The sequence below is a fragment of the Gopherus evgoodei genome, chromosome 5 (assembly GCF_007399415.2).
Source record: "Gopherus evgoodei ecotype Sinaloan lineage chromosome 5, rGopEvg1_v1.p, whole genome shotgun sequence".
Taxonomy (NCBI): Eukaryota; Metazoa; Chordata; order Testudines; family Testudinidae; genus Gopherus; species Gopherus evgoodei.
Genome location: NC_044326.1, coordinates 108857011 through 108877939, shown reverse-complemented (window position 1 = coordinate 108877939; position 20929 = coordinate 108857011). Strand labels below are relative to the sequence as shown.

Below are 20929 nucleotides of genomic sequence, written 5' to 3'. Positions count from 1 at the left end.
GACCCATTCCAAACCCCTAATCATTTTAGCCCTGGTCTACACTGGGGAGGGGGATTGATCTAAGATACGCAAATTCAGCTATGAGAAGAGCATAGCTGAAGTCGATGTATCTTAGATCGACTTACCTCACGTCCTCATGGTGCGGGGTCTTGCTGCCGCTCCCCCGTTGACTCCGCTTCTAGGCAGTGGTGGAGTTCCGGAGTCAACGGCAGAGTGAGTGGGGATTGATTTATCGTGTCTACACTAGACACGATAAATCGATCCCCGATAGATCGATCACTACCCACTGGGTAGTGAAGACCTGCCCTGCCCTTCTCTGAACCTTTTCTAATGCCAGTACATCTTTTTTTAGATGAGACCACATCTGTATGCAGTATTCAAGATGTGGGCGTACCATGGATTTATATAAGGGCAATAAGATACTCTCCATCTTCTTCTCTATCCCTTTTTTAATGATTCCTAACATCCTGTTCACTTTTTTGACTGTCACTGCACACTGCGTGGACGTCTTCAGAGAAGTATCCACGATGATTCCAAGATCTCTTTCCTGATTAGTTGTAGCTAAATTAGCACCCATCATATTGTATGTATAGTTGAGGTTATATTTTCCAATGTGCATTACTTTACATTTATCCACATTAAATTTCATTTGCCATTTTGTTGCCTGGTCACTTAGTTTTGTGAGATCTTTTTGAAGTTCTTCACAGTCTGCTTTGGTCTTAACTATCTGAGCAGTTTAGTATCATCTGCAAACTTTACCACCTCACTGTTTACTCCTTTCTCCAGATCTTTTATAAGTTGAATAAGATTGGTCCTAGGACTGACCCTTAGGAACACCACTAGTTACCCCTCTCATTCTGAAAATTTACCATTTATTCCTACCCCTTGTTCCCTGTCTTTTAACCAGTTGTCAGTCCATGAAAGGATCTTCTCTCTTATCCCATGACATCTTAATTTATGAAAGTGCCTTTGGTGAGGGACCTTATCAAAGGCTTTCTGGAAGTCTAAGTGCACTATGTCCACTGGATCTCCCTTGTTCACGTTTGCTTACCCCTTCAAAGAACTCTAATAGATTAGTAAGACACGATTTCCCTTTACAGAAACCATGTTGACTTTTGCCCAACAATTTGTTGTTCTGTGTGTCTAACAATTTTATTCTTTACTATTGTGTCAGCTAATTTGCCCAGTACTGATGTTAGACTTACCTGTCTGTAATTGCCAGGATCATCTCTAGAGCCCTTTTTAAATACTGGCGTTACATTAGCTATCTTCCAGTCATTGGGTACAGAAGCTGATTTAAAGGACAGGTCACAAGTCATAGTTAATAGTGCCGCAATTTCACATTTGAGTTTTCAGAACTCTTAGGTGAATGCCATCTGGTCCTGGTGACTTGTTACTGTTAAGTTTATCAATTAATTCCAAAACCTCCTCTAATGACACTTCAATCTGTGACAATTCCTCAGATTTGTCACTACAAAGGATGGCTCAGGTTTGGGAATCTCCCTAACATCCTCAGCTGTGAAGACTGAAGCAGAGAATTCATTTAGTTTCTCCGCAATGACTTTTTTTGTCTTTAAGTGCTCCTTTTGCATCTTGGTTATCGAGGGGCTCCACTGGTTGTTTAGCAGGCTTTCTGCTTCTGATATACTTAAAAAACATTTTATTACCTTTTGAGTTTTTGGCTAGCTGTTCTTCAAACTCCTTTTTGGCTTTTCTTATTACATTTTTACACTTAATTTGGTAGTGTTTCTGCTCCTTTCTATTTACCTCACTAGGATTTGACTTCCACTTTTTAAAAGATGCCTTTTTATCTCTCACTGCTTCTTTTACATGGTTATTAAGCCACAGTGGTGGTTCTTTAGTTCTTTTACTGTGTTGTTTAATTTCTACATTTTCAAATATATTGATTTCAATTACAACACAAACTACAAAGTGTACAGTGCTCACTTTATCTTTATTACAAATATTTGCACTGTAAAAATCAAAATAAATAGTATTTTTCAATTCACCTAATACAAGCACTGTACTGCAATCTCTTTATTACGAAAGTTGAACTTACAAATGTAGAATTATGTACCCAAAATATTTAATAATAAAATTTTAATAATTGGAGATATACCAATCTCCTAGAACTGGAAGGGACCTTGAAAGGTCATTGAGTCCAGCCCCTTGCCTTCACTTACAGGACCAATTTTTGCACCAGATCCCTAAGTGGACCACTTAAGGATTGAACACTCAACCCTGGGTTTAGCAGGCCAATGCTCAAACCACTGATCTATGAGAGAGACAATTAAAGTTGCTGGGATGATCCTATTTCTGCATTTCCATTTATAAAGTGTGACCTTAACTTAGTGTTTCCTGTCTAAATTTGTGTTTTATAGAAAATGGCCCTTCAAAGTCTTCCCCTCTGTAAATTGCAATAATTATGAAGATGGGAGGACACAAAGTTAAGATCACATTTTAAAAAATCCTCACTACCCTAACACCAGATGGATTTTTTTTTTTGTGCCTAGGAATTTAATAATTGCTCAGTAAGTCGAGTCTGCAAACTCTGCCAGGATTCCAGCTATAGACCCTTCTTAGTCAACTGTAAAATCTACTCTGCACAAACTGCTCCATATCTGTGCCTGGATGTCCTACTGATATTAATGGGAGTAATGCATATCAATCGCATGCAGGACAGAGTTCTCAACTGCCTCCAAGTCATCTCTAGGGGGGGAATGGTTGGTGGCGGTTGAAGGGACCTCTAGCAGGTCAGTTTGTTCCATTAATTTATCTGCCTCTTCCCAATAGTTTGATTCCACTTCCTTTTAAAAATTGGCTTCATTCTCTAGTTATATCTTATCCTTATGCTTCCTCCATTAAGCATTTTACTATTAATGACACTTCCATTTTCTATAAGGAAGACCAGGCAAAATGATCTATTTGGTGACAAAAACAACTGCCTTTGACAGATCTGCTATCAGATACTGAAGATATACAGATATGAACAGCTGTATTTTTTTACTTTAGTAATGCCTACCTGTTACATAGTGTTTTTAGTGGAGCATCTCCTTGAAGGATCATTTTGCTAAAGACCAAAGTTTCTGTAAGAGTGTGGCATACAGAGAGTCCAGATTCCAGAAAATCTGTTGAGACGTTGTCCATCCAAAAGAATCAAGTTAGTCTTCCACTTCAGCAATTTTCTCTAACCATAGTAAACTAAATGCAGGAGGTGAGCGCAAATAATTGTAGGTAGAAACTTGCATGTTTTCTCTGCCTTTTTGCATTCCACATAGGTATGTTTTCCACACACACCCCTTTTCAGGTTTCTTCCAATGAGCCAAATACTCAGCCCCTGCTCTAAATATTTGAAACTCCAAAGACGAGTAACAACATTGTGCTGGTGGGAGTGTGATTCCAGTAAGTGATGGCTGATTGTGTTATTTTAGTTATACACAAATGTGAACGTTTTAAATAGTACTTTATTCAATCGGCATAAATGACAGCATAGTCTATGTATAGTTAATAGTGGTGACCTGGCCAGTGGCACTGTTTGCACAAAACCGCACTACCTCAAGCAAAGTGGCTAAGAAAAGCTGGATCGGTTTGCATCGGATTAGCTGTGACCCCTCTTCCCGAATCAATCAAAATACATCTATGAAGATCCAGTACAAGGAGACTTGTTTTACTTCTCAGGCTTATAAAGGGTAAATTATTTGTTATACCTTGTTATCATTTGCATTTAATGTGTTTTGAAATATGATTTGACTAAACCATCTAACGGAACTGATCTGTATTTAATAGGATTTCAATTTTCTTGCTCTTGATTTTAGAAGTTCAAGAGCATTATAGAATGGCCCTCACAACTTTAAACCAGTTAAATCTAACTATCACTTGGCATCTTAAGCGTTATCCTGATGTAATTCAGAGCATCAGATCTAGTTAAGTCTGTAAAAACGTTTTTACATTTAATCATAAATATTCTTTACAGGACCATCAGGACTGCTCAAATATCAACAAACACAGGTGTTTAAATACTCCTGGAGGAAAATGATTTCTCATTAATCTTGCTGCATGGCTGGAGTAAGATAAAAGCTTTTGGAAGAACAGCTTTGGATACCTTTGCAATGACTGAGTGGACACATTGTAAATACATATGAAACCCATAAGATGAAGACCCCCCCCCTCCCCGTTGGAAAGTTAACTGAACACTACCGGTTTGCTTAAGTTTATCCTCAAGGAGAAACAATGCGCCAAACTTCTGAAAATCCTTAGTTCAGTGTCCTGGCAACACCCATGCAAATAGTCTATGAAACGTGTGCTTTAGAAAGTAACTCTTTTAGTAACAGAACATGTGCTTCTCTGTCTTCTCTCTGCCTCCACCCCAGGACCAATTTATAAACGGGGCTGGCTAACGGCCCCGCAATAATGACCGTGGAATGAGGCAAACCTCCCACTGTAGCATAAGGAGAAATAGAAGAATTTCCATATGCTTTCTCTTCATTTCTGGATGGCTGGGGGTCGGGCTGCAGCTGCTGCCCTTGCTGCTACTTCTGTTACCAACGGCATTCAGACTGACAGCTTTCAGTGCCAAACCAACAACTGTACTCAGGAGCTCCTGAACAAGACAGTGGCAGCGGCAGCAGGAACAGCAGTGGCAGCCACCTCCACCCCAGCCCGGCCGGGACACACTCTTGGGTCCACCGCTACCACTGAACAGCGAGGAGCGAAGCTGGGAATTACCCTGCAGGAGACACGTGTGTGTCCGCTGACTGTGCAGTCCTGGGTCCATATCTCTGCCTATTCCCTTCATCCTCGGCCACATGCTGACGGGATAAGCATGGAAGCCCTCTCAAAGTCGCCCAGCGAGCGAGCCACTAGCCACAGTAAAGGGGGAGCGGGAGCGAAATACAGCAGGATGAAAAGCCGCCCTGCAGAGCCATTCACCACAATCACTTCCAAGGAATCGACCTATGTGGAGATTCAGGATTTCCCCCGAGGGAGGGAAGCCAGTCCCCAGACCCTAAAGCTGACTTTGGCAGGGAGCGGAGGAAAAGTGGCCTTTCTCAGCCCTAAAATCGGAGCTTGTGAGATCAGCGCTGTTAGCTGCTCGGCTCACAACGCGCTGGCAGCGACAAGTGGAAATCCAGCATCCTTGACCCGTGACTCTAAACCAGAGGCCAGCCCAGGATCCCTTGGGAGGAAGGGTAATGAGGCGGGGGGATGCAGGGCTGGCTCCAACTCGGGCGGATCTAATGAAAACACTTGGTCTGGACTCCCCAACACGCAGCTTTACCCGAGCGGCTGCCCGGAGTCGTCATCCTCTTGCCCATCCCCGGTGAACAAGGCAAGCGCGTTCCCCAAAACGGACGACACCGCAACCGAGGGCAAAACCTCCTCCTCTTCCTTTGGGTACGAAAGCGACGATGACGAGGATGCGGACTGCAAAGCAAGAGGGGGGAGCCGGGGGGCTTCCCAGCCCACCGACTGCAGCGAGACCAGCCCTGCTAACGATGAGGCGCATTACATTACCACACACGAAATCCAGCTCAGCGAGGTGGACCACGACATGGACTTTGACTTTGGCCTGGCCTCCAGGTGGGACTTTGAAGACAACAATGTGATCTACTCCTTCGTGGATTACGCCTCCTTTGGGAGCGACGAGACCCTCGGGGACACGCAGACGGAGGAGGACAATAGCTGTTATCTCAGCACGACCAGCGATGCCAATAACCAGACGGACAGCATCGATAATACCAGCAGTACGGAGATAGTCAGCATTAACTCTGAAAACGATACCCCCAGCACAGACAAATGCGCCAGCTCGGAAGAAAGCCAGCCCAAGAACCCCGGCCACATGAGTGAGAACCCAGCTGCAGGCCACATTCTCCTATCAATCAAACCGACTTCCCGGGCTATAAATGAGCTTAGCAACCTGCATGAGAAGCAAAACATTATTTACGCTGCCAAGCATGAAGGCGACATGAGCCTCCGTGTCTCCACAGCTCCCGAACGCAAAGCCAGTTTCAAACAAGACGCGATTCATGACCAGGCAAAAAAATATATCGCTGTCCCCGCGCGTTTGCAAACCCAGTGTGGAGCCATAAGGGCGAAGGAAGTGGGAGGATATGCCAGCGGTGCCTCCAGCGCGGTCAGCGAGCTGGATGATGCGGATAAAGAAGTGCGAAACCTGACGGCCCGAGCTTTCCGGAGCTTGGCTTACCCCTACTTTGACACGCTGAACTTCAGCTCCAGGGAGTCCTCTGCGTCCCTTTCGGATCAGGCGCTGGGGATCAACCGATGGTCCACCTATTTAGACCTGAAGTGCGGCAATCTCGGGCAGAAAACGGAGCAGAACCTGTTAAAGAGCAGCGCCGAACCTACCGGATGGCACAGAAGCGCTGGAGCGAAGACATGCAGTGACCAGTTCTACATTCGCTCCAACAAATCGCAGACGAAAGCCCTAGAGTTCGTGGTCAGCAAGCTCGATGGGGAAATAACCCACGTGGAAACGCCAGCGTGCTTCGAGAAGCGGATCCAGTCGGGCTCCCGGGTTGTAACTTTATTGGAGACGTTGAATTTTAGCAGCAATGTTAATGCTGGTGTCCCCAGACCCGCGAAACGTCTTGGACATGCTGCCGCAGGGGCAGGTTGCGCAGATGAGCTTCCGGAAACGCTGCCCAGGGACCTGGGCCAGGAGGCCAGCAAACAAACCGGGCTGGCCGCGGCAGAAGTCCAGGAGGGCACCTCGAATAAATCGAAATTCGCCTCCAGCCTCCTCAAGAATGTCATCTCGAAGAAAATGCAGCGGGAGCACGAGTTCAAAATGGAGAGGGGAGAGATCACAGACACTTCGTACACTGGGCTGGCCGCGTCCTTGCCTGGCAAGGAGCAGGAGGGCTCGGCCAGGGAGAAGCTGAAAGATGGGGGCATGCAGCGGCAGAACTCCAGGTATTCCGAGGGCAGCTCTGACTACACAATTGTGACCGCAGAGGACCCGGGGGAGTTTTCTGACAGCAAGTCGCCGACCTCCAAGGCGTCTACCCCTCGCCTAGACCGACCCCTGTCGGAAACGCGCCTGGAGGACGTGTGCGAAATTAAGAAGAGCGCCTCGGAGGCCATCAAAGCGACTTTCCTCCGCAGCCAGAACAGCGCGTTCAGGTCCTGGAAAGAAAGAGAGTCAGAGAAGAAGAAAGAAGAGCGAGCTCCCATCGGGAAACTTCAGCTCTCCTCCGCCAAGTACGACTGGCGGGCCGATCTGGGTGAGATCTCAACCAGCAAGTGCACTAAAATGTCTCGTCTCTTCGTCCCAAACATTCAGCGCACCCCCACGGGGAAGCAGCCTGGCACGCAGGTGACAAAATACTCCACAGCCACCTATGCGGCTCGGGCTGGCACCCCCGTAAAGCCCAGAGCCCCCGAGATCAAGATCAGCCTGGGCAGCGTGCAGCCAAGCAAGGATCACCCCTTTGACATCGCTAAGCTGCTCACCCCCAAACTAGCCGCGACCGCACCGACCCTTTTCAAGGCAGCGGAGGAGCCCCGAGGCCAGGCGCAGAAGGCATTCAAAGCGGACGGCCTGGACAAGGTGCCCCAATTCCTGGTGCGCGATATAAGAGAAAACAAGCCTAAAGCCCCCGGGCCCATTCACCAGGTAAGAGACGTCAGGAAACTGATCAAGAGCTCGTACGGCCACGACTCGGGCGATACCAACAGCGACAGGAGCAGCGCGCTCTCCGACCAGGGCAGCGCTGAGCAGAAACCGAGGCAGCTGGCCATAGCGGGGATCCCCAGGGCTCTGTCTCCCATGGTGATAACCTGCCAGGCGGTCAGTAGCAGCAGGGAGGACAAGGGGCCAGGCGAGGCGGGGGGCAAGGTGCTGCCTGCCACGGCAGAGGGGACAATCCTGGTGCACAGGACCTCCGGGAGGCTGCCCGTGGCCACCATCGCCCCCAACAAGAGCGACCGCCGCTTGCCCGCCGTACTGAAGATCGTGTCCAAAGCCTCCGCACCCTGGCGGCAGCAGCAGCAGCCGCCGCCCGCTCCCGCTCCCGCTGAGAAAGGCAAGGGGGCGGACGAGGAGCCGCCCAGCCGCAACGCGCTGGAGAAGCTGACGGCGGCGGTGCGCAGCATGGAGGAGCTGTACAGCTTCAGCAAGCACGAGTGGAAGCGCAAGAGCGACCCGCGGCCCATCACCGACAGCCACGTGCTCTCCCTCATCGCCAGCCAGGAGCGCGGGGCCGCGGGGCCAGCCGAGGCCAAGAGCGCGGCCCCGCCCCCGCCAGCACCCGAGCGCCAGCCCCGCCCGGGCTCTGGCCCCAAGTCCGACAAGGTCTCGGCCAGGGCGGCCGCGTTCGAGAGCCTGGCGCGGGAACGGCCCCGACCCCTGCCCGGGCCCCGGGGGGAGGCGGGCGCGGCGCACAAAGCCCCCGGCCCGCAGCCGCCACGAAGCAGCGTCTTCACCATCAGCTCCGCGCAGAAGGCGGCGGCGGCCGCCCCGGCCAAGCTCCCCGCCGCAGCCTCGCCGCTCCGCAGCCTGAAGGGCCAGGCCGGGCCGGGCCCGCGCTCCCTCAAGCTCCCCGCGGCCGCCGCCGAAGGGAAGGGGCCTGGCGAAGCCGAGAAGGGCGCGGCCGGGCCCGACTGCGGGGACTACCTGGCCATGCCGCTCAAGGAGCCGCCGGCCGCGGGAGGAGGCGGCGGCCACCCGGGCCCGCTCTCGGCCTCGGCGGCCGCCGCCGCCCTCCAGCCCTTCAGCGCCGCCAAGAGCCGGGGCAGCCTCAGCCCCAAGCAGCAGCAGCCCAGCCCCGCCGCCCCGCCCGCGGCCGCTCCGGAGCTGCCGCCCGCCGCCATCTATCATCAGCCGCTGCCGATGGCCGCCCTGCACGGCGCGCAGCCCCCGCCGCTGCTCTGCTTCTCGCCGCCCTCGGCCGCCGAGCCCTTCCCGCCGACGCAGCGCAAGGTGCTGCTGGACCTGAGCACTGGCCAGTACTACCTGGTGGACGCGCCTGTGCAGCAGCCCCTCAAGAAGAGGCTCTTTGACCCCGAGACCGGGCAGTACGTGGAGGTGCCCATGCCCCAGCAGCCGGCCATGGCCCCGATGCCGCTCCCCATCTCCCCGCTAGCGCTCAACCCGGGGCCGTATGGCGCCACCTACATGATCTACCCTGGCTTCCTGCCCACCACCGTGCTGCCAGCTACTGCCCTGCAGCCCCAGCTCTCCCTCCCGGGCAGCGACGTCAGCGCCCCTGCCGAGACCAGCAGCCCAGGGGCAGCACTGCGGGGAGGAGGAGAGGCCACTTTTGTGGAAAGTCCTTATTATATCGCCACGGGCAAATCCCAGTCGTCAGCCGCCACTGCCCAGCTCAGGGCGGCAGAGGGGAAGCCCGTCATCAGCATCACATCTCAGCAAATGGGGCCAAGGCTAATTGCCCCGCCCTCCTTTGATGGTACCACCATGAGGTTCGTGGTGGAGCACAGATGATAAACCAAGGAGGCTACTGGTGAGCTGGTTTGTGCTCTTAAAAATGCAGGTGATAGGAGCAATTTGATATCACAATTAAGCAGCCCTAGGTATAATAAAATAATACTTAATCTCAGAGCATTCAAGCTTTTGTAAGAAATTGTGGTAATGTCCTCAAAGATTTTTTTTTAAATGTCACATGATACAATCTGGTGTACTCAGCGAAGTGGGAGAAAATGGTGTTTGTATGGATCTGTATTAATCTTCCCTGGCAAGGCTGGTTTGTGCTCCCTTCTCCCTTTGGGTATTTCTTAAAACACTTGCCTAATTTGAAACTTAAGGATACCTAAAATGTAACCAGGGCAAATCACAGCTTAGCTTCTCTATTCTGAAGAGTTTGCCTCTGTGCGATTACACCAGTGTTTGGCCACAGATAACTGTAATCAGGGCAAACCTTCAGTGTAGACATGGCTTGAATATTCAGGGAGGTTAGATGTATCACACAAGAGGGAAGATGGGATTGAGAGCAGTATTCAACAAATGCAGAAGTCAGGCTGCAGAACAGAGTAGCCTTTTAATTGTGGGGATGGGTGGCAACTCTAAAAAGACGATGAACATCATTACCAAAGGCCAGTTTACATTTTATTACAAAACAAATGTAACAGAAAAACGGTTGGGAATCTTTACCAAGAATATGTGTGGCAGTTGTGTACAGTGCCCTTGACAGTCTTTTTAATAAATTCCCAACGTTTTAGGTTTAGCCTTAATTTGCTATCTGCTTTGTTTAGTCCCACATTTGTTTCTAATTTTTTCTTTCCCCTATTTTGTGTTGTCATAAGAATGCCCACACTGGGTCAGACCAAAGGTCCATCTAGCCCAGTATCCTGTCTTCCGACAGTGGCCAATGCCAGGTGCCCCAGAGGGAATGAACAGAACAGGTAATCATCAAGTGATTGATTCCCTGTCGCTCATTCCCAGCCTCTGGCAAACAAAGGCTAGGGTCACAATCCCTCCCTATCCTGGCTAATAGCCATTGATGGTCCATCAATCCTCCATGAATTTATCTAGTTTTTTTGTTGTCTTTTTTGGTGTTTTAATCAATGGGAGTACAAAAAATTACAAGAACTGAATAACTGGTCTCCACTTGACTTCAGCTTTCCTTAGGTTAGGTGCCTTGTGCATCCAGCAGTCTTTTCTTTGTAATTGTTTGTAAATCATTTTATTTTGTTCTACGTTTAAATCGAATTGTTTCCGGTATTAATTATTGGATTCACCAAGAAATAGCCAAACATCAGTTGGGTGGATTCATAATCCATTGTTTAGGTTGACAGTTATCCTTTTGCTAATCTAGTTAATCCCAGCAGGAATTTTTCCCCTGGGAAAATTGTACACCTCTTTTTTGCTCTCCCTGGTTTCCCCTCTTTCCTCTTTAGAAAAGATCTCAAGTTACTGGTGCTATTGTGGAGAGTAATTTATTCCTTAGATTATTGTGCAGATATTTCAGTTATTTTAAAACAGACTGTTTATATATGCTATATTAGGGGCACAGTATTGTAATTGCAACAAATGTACAAAAGAAAAGAATACATTTTTCAAATACTTTTTTTTATTACTCTGGGAAGCGAAGTTCACCTTTCTTCTCATGATATTTGTGTCTAATGTTAGTGGGTTATTCTACCATTTGTTTAGTTATCTAAACAAATATTTCTGACTGAAGGATATGCTTTGAGCACAGTAGTCCATATACCCCTTGATAGTGATGGGCATATCGCATCCATATCCCTTTGCATCATGCTGAACATTTTTGCCTGTGAGTGCAGCATGAAAGATACATTATCTGACAAAATATTGGTGGCACAAAATGTATGATACTAAATTTGATGCATAAAATAATTCAACGGTTTACAGCAACTCACTTGACTTCTCTATACTCAAAAGATTGCTGTTAAGTTGGCTAGGCCTAAAATTTCATCTACTTGGTTTTTCTTCTAAAGTGGGAAGAAATGTATCTACCCTTAAGGATGTGGAACTGAGGTAAACATCAGACAAGTGATACAGCATATGGTGCTTTTTTCTCAACCCCTGACTTTAAAACAAAAAGCTAACTGAAACAAATAGTTTTTATTACTTAGTCACATAGCACAAGACAAATTTTAATTCAAGCTTTGGTCACCAATATTATTTTCAATGAAAAAATTGTAACCATAAACAGTTGCCCTGTTCTCTTTTTTTCTGTATGTTGACCTCATTTTCCACCTCCCTGTTTTTTCATTCTCTCTCTTACTATCTTACTTCCCCTTTGTATCTTTTCCTGCATCTTTTTATATATATAAAATCTCCTTCCACTTTTGCCTCTTTCCCTTCTTATTTTTTTCTGTTCTCTCTCTTACTTTCCTTTCTCTTTGATTTGTCTGTTTTGTTTTACTTTTTCTCTTTTTGTTTTCCCTGCCCAACCCAGAACAGTAGACACAGTAGTAGTGCACTCAATAGTTCTGCAACTAAAACCCACTAACTAGGAATGTTCATTGCTAATTAATTTCACTCTGCTTCCAAGTCCATTTGTAAAGTGTTTTGAGTGCAGAACTTTTTACAGAGCCTACCATGAACTGAAATAAGTGCTGTATCTCATGAGCTAGCCATGGATTATCAGGAGTTTAAAACCACATTTTCTTTTTAGCTTCTGACCGAGAAATAACATAATTTACTAACCTAAAAGCTTGTATATGAGTGTTCTTGTTTCCCTCTCTCCCCTTTTTCCATTCCTTATTTTCCTCTTTCTTCCCGTCTTTCTCTTCATCTTATACCTCATCTCTCCCTCTCTCTGCTAGCATATCATTCTCCTTCCTCAGATCCTCCATCACTAATTGTGTCACTGTGCCAAGGACTGGTCAGTATCAGAAGCTAGTATCTTTTGGGGGTTAATGTGGCTGGACTCATTTTGTCTTGTTTCTTTGTATGTTGCTATTGGTTGTGATTGTCTTATGTTAGGGCCTCATCTTGCAAATGTTTGTTCCTGTTGTGGTTCTTTGCTGCTGTGAGTAGGTCTATTAACTTCAATATGAGTGGACCTGGTAGAAAGTGTTTGCATGCAGTACTGGGCTCTTAGTCAGCTATCTGGTTAAAGTGCAACCTTGCTGAATATTTTTTAGATTCTAAGTATACAGCATATATCAAGAAATACGTTGCTTTATCCCTGAGAAATGGCCTGCTCTTTATTCCTCCCTGGAAAAATGAATGACCACTCTTGTGAGCTTGCTGGTAAAATAGTTCTTTCTTGTTAGGATTCCTCTATTTCTATAGCAGCAGTTAATTAAAGCTTCCTGCTTCCCTGGCATCAGTTATGCTGGTGCACATACAAATAGGTAAATAAAAATTAATGTTAAATTTTCATCTCTTTTGGAATACATGGTTGGTGGAATGAAGTGCGGAGAGCCTGTTTGCTATATAGAAAAGACCGACATTGGAAGGAGAGCTGTTTGATTTCAAGTTCCTGTGAGGTTATCATGAACAAAAGCCCCTGTCTTGCAATGAACTTGTTATGGGTGGACCCCATGCACCTGTATGAGTTTATGGAGTTCTGCCTGCTTTTACACAGTTCACTGCTGGATGGGATCCTTAGATTTAAAGAACAGTAAAACTGTTCTGGGGCCATGCCGCCCAGCTGCCCTGCATTCCAGGGCTGGTGACACTCGGGTGGCCTGTGGGGGGGGAACACCCACCGACTGTGCCCGGGGCTCCCAGCCACCGCTGTCACAGTAACTGGGAGGGCCCTGGCCCTTTTAGATCACCTGAGCAATTGCACGGCCTGTTTACATTTTACATTCTTGGAGGGTTATAACTTGGTTTTATATCTTTGCTGTGAGTCGAAACCTGGCTTATAACTGCTCAGGCTATAAGTGAGTTGTGTTTTCTCCATCCATGTAAGCACTTTTAATTACCAAATGAAATGGTCACATTTTAAAAGTCTGACTTTCTTTTAACTATGGAACTATTCTGTGCACATGATGATGCACTTTATTAAGCCTAAGTCAACCTACACTTAAAGTTCTGTCTTTAAAATTCAGTTGTGCAAGGTCCCTGATCTAGCAAAAACTGAGACCACAATTCAGCAAAGCATCAAATCTTCTAGACACTATTATTTGATATTGGCAACAGATTAAGAAATTGTCAGTAACATTATTGTAATAATGAAGTAAAATGTTATTTATTGTTCTGCAATAATATAGAGTGCTTAAATTAGTAATTAATTTAATTTAAGAATTTCATGTAAACCTGTACAACGTTCTAAGAATTTAATTTCTTTCATTGGTGTATTTTTACAGGAACAAGGAAGAAGATTTATCCTCCTCCTTTAATATGAAACGTGGTAACACTAAGCATTCATCCTTAAAAACTGCTTCCACAGTTTTCTCATTTTTTGCTTCATACAAAACAAGTGTGTAAGTTTCTTGTTTTCTCCTCAATACCCCCATTTTTGGTGTCTGTATACATTTAATTATGCAAAGCAGGCTGAATAATTGCATTATTTTCTGTAAAATTGTTCCTTTTTATACTGAAGCCAAGCAGACATTATACATGCCCCTACTCGTATGGCTAAGTGAAAATGCTAGCATTGTTCACAAACTTCCATTTCTTTTACCTTTACCAAAAAAACCAAACCAACAACTTACTCAGTGGTGTTAGTACTACTCTACTGTTTTTGTAAAAACAACTGTGTAAATGTGACATGATTTTAAGTTTGGATCAAAATATATCTTCTTACAGGTACTCAGAATTTGTTATGAATATATAATGCAGCCATATAATTTACCAAACAGAGGCCCTAAATCTTCTCCCACTGAAGTCAATGGGACTCTTGCCATAGACTTCAGTGGGAGCAGGATCAGGCCCCGAGTTTATAACATTATAGGTGTACACTTTGAATAGCAATCATAGTGATATGTAGTCTTTAGGTTATCGTTAGTGTGTATTTTTGGCATGGCTTCAAACATGGTTGTGAAACTATCACAGAACTTGTTTTGATTGTTGTCATTTTTTATTCGCTCTTTTGTACTGTGTTTGACATGACAAGTTGCCTTAATCATGGCAGTTTTTAAATACTAGGCAGCCAGAAATTGAATGTAATCTTTTTAGACCCCAGTTTTAAAGGAAAGGATAGCATTTATTTTTCTTTAAGATTGCAGTCTTTTGTTAACTTTGTAACTTTGTTCTAAATTAATTTAATCTCAGTGATCCACATTACAAAGTTCCTTTGTTGTGTTGTTTGTTCAGTATTGTGTTCTTTTGTGTCCATTATACAGCTGATTTATCTGAGACCCAAATTAACAATATATTTGCTTTAGAAATTTTTCTGAAGGGGAAAAAAATACAATAGATGGCTAGTCAGAATGGGACAGATATGGGCCTGTTATAACTCTGCTGAAGCTGGTGGTGTTATACCAATGATGAATTTGTCTTATTAAAAGAGATCTGTTACCATGATGGTAGGTCTGCTTTACAGTTGATTTTAATCAATGACCTGCTCATGTATTGATTGCCCTCAAAAAGTTCCCATACAAATCAATGGGAGGGCAAGGGATGCAAGACCAGGCCTATAGTATCTAATTTAAAGCTCTCTCAGGGGCATAGCATGCCGTCCATTGATGCCATTTAAAAAGTAAAATAAAAAAGGACGTGTATGTATAGATATCGAGATACATGGTTTTCTCTTATCGGTTCCAAAATGTGCCCTCATTTTACAGTCTGCCGTTAACTGTTAACAACCTCTAATCTGACCTGGTCTTGATTTGTATATGAAAGAAAAATAACATTTTGTTTTTTAGTAAAATGCTATGCTGTTCAGAGAATAGGGTAGAAATTTAAACCAGAACACCCAAGTATTGTAGGGGACAACCTTAGCTCTGCCAATTCTAACTACATACACAGTAGTTTCCATTGCTGGTCAATAATAATCTTCGATTCCAAAGCTTTGGTACCTAGAAGTCAGAAATTATTCATAAATCATAGACTTTAGAAAATGAATGACTGAGGAGCCTCAGAACCAATTTTAAGATCAAGTACACTTTCAGTTATTTAGAACACACACAGGAACTTCACAGCAAAACAAAATTACTCTTTTGTGTTGCTAAATTGTCACCTTTTGAAGGTGATTATCTTTTTTAGTTTTAGAAAACTCTATATCATGTGCCATTCTAAAATACTTATGGCTTAAAATACTTAAATGTTTAGAACTATAACCTGTTTATCTTGTGTGAAAGATTTGAAGTAGACTTTTGCTTTACCGGTTCGTAAGAACTAAAAATGAGTGTAACTTTAAAACATCAGAAAGACTTGAGACTTCCCAAGTGTAAGAGAAAGCAAACTTTTCTTTGAGAGTATATCTCAAAGAAAAGTATATATTTAGTTCATGGCAAGCTGGGAAATCTACCTCACGCTAGCCTGTTGTACATGAAGTGTTCATGTGGAGACTGTTGCTGCAGACTAAAGGTTCTATAGAGCTCTTTGAGCTACCCTGCTTTGAAATGGGAGTAGGTCAAAGCACCCCTAGGGAACTTTCAGTATTTGTATAGACAGGTGCTTGGATGAGATGTGTTTCAGGTTCTTAAGTTGAGTAAAGAAAGATACTTAATTTTGAATACTTATAAATATAACATCTAAAAGAATGTTGACAAGATGTCAAAATTCAAAATGTCAGATCTTGCATTCTTACTCTGTCCTTAAGTAAAATTCCCATTAATTTCAAAGCCTTTTTCACAGAGTAAGGAGACATAACCCAGTCTTGCTCGCTTAGCAGTTTAGCCACTGGCTTCAGTGGAAATAGGATCAGGTTATAAGTAAGGAGTGTGGGATTTGTCTCTAAATTCATTTAGTCATTTGACATATTTTAATATAAAAGGTTGTTTTCCATATTTAAACTTACTGCAGTTGAATTTGATCAATGGAGGAAACCTGTTCAAAAATACAATATGTTTAATTGTATTGAATACCCAACTTTCTTATTTATGACTTTCTGCAGAAGAAAATATCTGGAGCCTTCTGACAATGCAAGCCTGGGAAGGCTGTGGCTTTTGGCTCTGGGAAGCATTGACCTATTCAGAAGAAAGGTCTGCCTTCCACCGAAGCCCTAATAAAATAAAATCTAACAGCTCAGTTGCCAAAAATTGTGGAACTGATAGACAGCTGGAAAGCTCATGCAAATAAATTTGCCTCCCAGAATGCCTGATTCTTGCTTTCTTTGTAACTGTCATCCTCCCCAACCACCTGTGGCCGTTCAGCACATTGGAATTATTCCAGCTGTAGCTCAAAGTAGCTCTTCTTCACAGGTTTTGGAGATTTTTCCTCTGATGACCTACCTATATATAATGTAACCTTAATTATGGTGTGGTGACTGCTCCACTGTAGCACATGTTTAAAGCTTTAAAAATGACTTTGGAGTTCGGAACCTATTTGCCCCATGTCCATTGTTTAATTGCTGGTCTCTTCATTCTTTTCTGTAGCTCACAGGTTCATTTGTGAAACCAGCCAACAAGAGCTGTGATTCTGCGTGGCCCAAGTGCCATCAGTAATGGTTCTTGCACTACAGTCCATGGATCACAAATGGTCTCTACAACAAAATGTTTTCAAATTGAAACAATAGGGGATTGGGAGGAGAGATGTTTTGAGAAAATCTCTCTCACAGACTAGTCCGCAGAATGAAACGTGTATCCCTGCCATACAATAAATCCTTGTCATATATATGGAATACTCCATATATGGAGTATATGGAAATTAGACTCCTGAAAATGCGGTTGGAGATTCCATTGAACTTGCTCAGGGATTCTCCTAGGATTGATGTCTTGACCTGTCAGCCTAACAATAACTCAAATGCAGAACTTCTCCAGGTTAATTCCCTAGAGAACTCATTCCTTTAAGATATCTGGGGAATTGATCTCCTTTCTTTGGGAAACTAGCAGTTTGCTGGAGAGAGATATACGCTCTGTAGTGTAGACACACTCAGTGTTGTTATAGCTATGCTGGCATAGCACTCTAGTGTAGAAACAGCCTACGCCTACCAAGTTTTTCCATCGGTGTAGGAACATCACCTCCCTGAACGATGTTAGCTAAGTTGACAGAAGCTGCCTTCTGTCCACATGGCTGAGTCTACTCTGGGGGTTTTGTTGGCACAGCATCATCTGTCAGAGGTGTGGGTTTTTTCACACCCCTGATTGACATAGCTGTGCTGGCATAACTTTTAACTTTCATTCAACTTTGACTTTCATTCAACTGTGTGCTCTAACAATCCACAGTGCTTGAGTTGCTCCAAACACAAGTGTCATGGATAGGCTGCAATAACACTCCAGTGCACAGCACATGGTTTGTCATTAAGGTAGGAATAGGGAATCTGAATCATTAGAAATGGATGAGTGCAGGTGTTTGGGAGTTTCAGTTCTCTATATAGTGTTCTCTGAGCATGATCAGAGAAATCCCCTTGTTTCCTTATATGAAATGAAAGTCATTTCATTTCATGGAGATATAGCTAATGCCTACTGAAGTGTTCTGCAGCTATTGAAGAGAGTACATTTCCACAGAAGGAAAAAAATTCAACTTAGGAAACGTAGAACCCAGGAGATTGACACAGTTTTTATGGACCAGTAGCCACGTATTCTGCTTTCAGCTAGTTTGAGCCCTAAAATCCCCACTTTAATAATTACCAGTGATATAATAAAGGCAGTACAGGATTAGATGGTTCTGTCCAAATCATTTTGGGCTATTCCTTGCATTCTTTACTCTGGCAAAACTGCCAGTGAAGTCAATGGGAGTTTTCAATGAATAAAAATCTAAAGTTTATATGAAAATTTTGAGACTAATATGAAAGTTTTTGAAAAATACCTTATCAAAGTAAAAACAAACAAACAAAACTGCTTAAATTTTTGTTTTAATACATTTGTTTATTGTAGTGTTTGTCACATTTAAGGAAAATCTTAGGGTTTAATTTACAGTTTTGTTTCCACTGATGAGGTATAAAATATAAAAAATGAGCTACAATTGTCTTGAAGTACACAAGTGTGATTTTATTTCACCAGAATTTATTTGTTTGCAGGCACAAATTGAAATTATCCTCAGGATGAAATGCACTGCACGTATACAGGTAGTGAGTGATTTAACATATGCTGTTCTCATTTACCTGCATCATTGTGGAAATCAGGTGAAAGAAATAATGTTTTACCACTTTAAGAACTCTGAAGTGCACAACTAGAATATATAGCATGTAAAGTTCATCCCTGTGTTCCTCAATAATGTTGCCTAGATTTATAAGTTTTACATTTTTATCAGAATTTTGCTTTTCTATTCAGGTGTCTTTAAAAGAAAATGAATGCATCTTTGCCGTTTTCATGAATGATAATGATAAAAGTCTGTATATGTTATAAATAGGATTTCTGTGTTATATAAAACAGACAGTACTTCAGACTGCAGGACAGTATAGCTACAAAAGTAGATTGACCATAGTTACACAAATATATGTATAGCACACACACTATAATACTAGCATCTGCATTTAAAAATATTAGCGACATCATACCTTTTTCTATAACGGTGCTCAGAGAGGAGTTTCACATTACAGTTTACAAGATGTAGGTTTGCACACACAAACTCTCAGGGTTTACAGTTTTGCCCAGTGTACTTGAAAGAAAAAAAATGGTGCCCTGTATTTCAAAAAATATTTGTAGTAAATGTTTTTGTTAAACTACCTGTAAAAAATGAAAGCAATAACATGAAGCAGTATCAACAATTATCTGTTTTCTCAGGGGAAATCTCTTCAATAGAATGTTTGACATTAGGATTGAAACAGTGTTTGCTTAATTTTGTCTGTTAATATTAAACAGACTACATGTTTGCATAAAGTGTCAGTTATGCAAGGTGTTGTGTGCTTTGGTCCTGATCCAGCAAAGCGCTTGAGTATGTCTTTACTCTAAGCACTTGAGTAGCTCCACTGACATGTTTAATTAAGCATGTGCTTTGGTGCTTTGCCTTGTTGGAGCCAGAACTCTCAGCATCCTGCAAGATGGAGCCCCAGGTCCTTCACATTATGTGTGTACAAATAGTACTCCAGGCTTGAGTCTGACATGAAATGTGCAGGCATACATTGCTTTAAAGAGTAGTGATATGGTGCTTATGCGTGCTTACCCAGTGGTGAATTTGTCAAGTTAACGTAGTTATGTGTAACCACATATCTTAGATTAGAATCAAGCCCTCTGTGTCAGGTTCACAAGCTGTTAGTATTGTATGTTTCATATTGTGGTCATAGTACCTTAGGGTGAAATTCACCCGTCTGTAGAGAATCAGCACAAAACCCAGGCACTACTCAAGTTCCACGTAAGCCTTGTGGGCCTGATCCAAAGTCCTCTGAAGTCAACATAAAGAGTCCTGTTGATTGCAGTGGATTTTGAATATTATCCTGCTTGAAGGCTTAAATGAGACTCGAGCGGTCCTTGTGTTAATATGCAGTGCAAGAGGGTGAATTTCACTCTTTTTAGAATTATTGGTACATACTCACTTCGGTGAATAATTTTAAAGGTATATTTATGGGTTGTGTGTTTATTCCCATCTGCATTCGAAGATGAGTTTACTATGTAGTGGTGATGGCCAGAGTGTCATTCCTTTTCGTAGAAATTACCGTAAACTTGTGGCTACCTGAGAATTCATACAGTACTTTAAAACATGCTTGATGTGGAAGATGATCTTTTTTTTTTTGTTTTTTTGTTTTTTTTTGCGGGGTGGGGGGACACATCAGTATTAAGGCATTGAACAGTGCAAATACGAAATAAAGACAATGATTGTTAGAGAATGTGAATGGTATGTTTGATTAGAGCATAGTGGATTACATTGTAAATGGTAAAGGCAGAGTGTTGTGAAGGATTTGTAATGACAATGTATTATTGCCAGTGGAAAAATGGAAGGTATATACATGGAGAGAATTTGACTCTTTAAATTGCTTTCAACCTAGACAACATTTTGGCAAGTTCCTAGCTGAAGTCTGAAGTGATCACATTACAGAATGCTGTGAGCTTGGAATTTAAGGACAAAAACTACAGCAAAAAAGCTCTGAGAATTGCACTAACTGTGTGTTGCACAAGGCAAAAATTTAATTAGATGTGAATCATGTGAGAATGGACTGTTTTAAACCATTGAATACCGAAGTTTGTAATTCATTGGCAAATATTTGCATATGTTTTTTTTTGAATGTTATGACAAATGAAATGTATTTTTCAGTAAAAGACACATTGCAAACAAGCATAAACTGTTTGACCTTGTTTTTGTGAAATTGAATGCTTTTGTCATGGCATTATTATGGATGTTATTTAACATATAAAATACCAAATAACAGAAGGAAAGTTTACACTATATAGCAAGCCCCAAAATGTACACCCACAAATTCAAAAGATTTTTTAATTTGTATCTCAAAACGCTGTCACAGAATATAAAAGCTACATAGGAATAAGCAAATTC

The 20929-nt window shown here is 43.3% G+C and overlaps 1 protein-coding gene across 1 annotated transcript; it reads left to right on the top strand.

The window, feature by feature from the left end:
• The first annotated feature begins 3472 nt into the window (after nt 1-3472).
• On the top strand, nt 3473-20692 carry C5H4orf54 (chromosome 5 C4orf54 homolog). Its single transcript, XM_030565082.1, has 2 exons — nt 3473-9482; nt 13765-20692. The coding sequence occupies exon 1, from the start codon at nt 4472-4474 to the stop codon at nt 9461-9463; it is 4992 nt and encodes a 1663-aa protein (XP_030420942.1). The 5' UTR covers nt 3473-4471; the 3' UTR covers nt 9464-9482; nt 13765-20692.
• The last annotated feature ends 237 nt before the right edge of the window (nt 20693-20929 follow it).

Coding starts and splice junctions, on each gene's coding strand:
- C5H4orf54 (XM_030565082.1), top strand. CDS start 4,472: ATGCTTTCTCTTCATTTCTGGATGGCTGGGGGTCGGGCTGCAGCTGCT.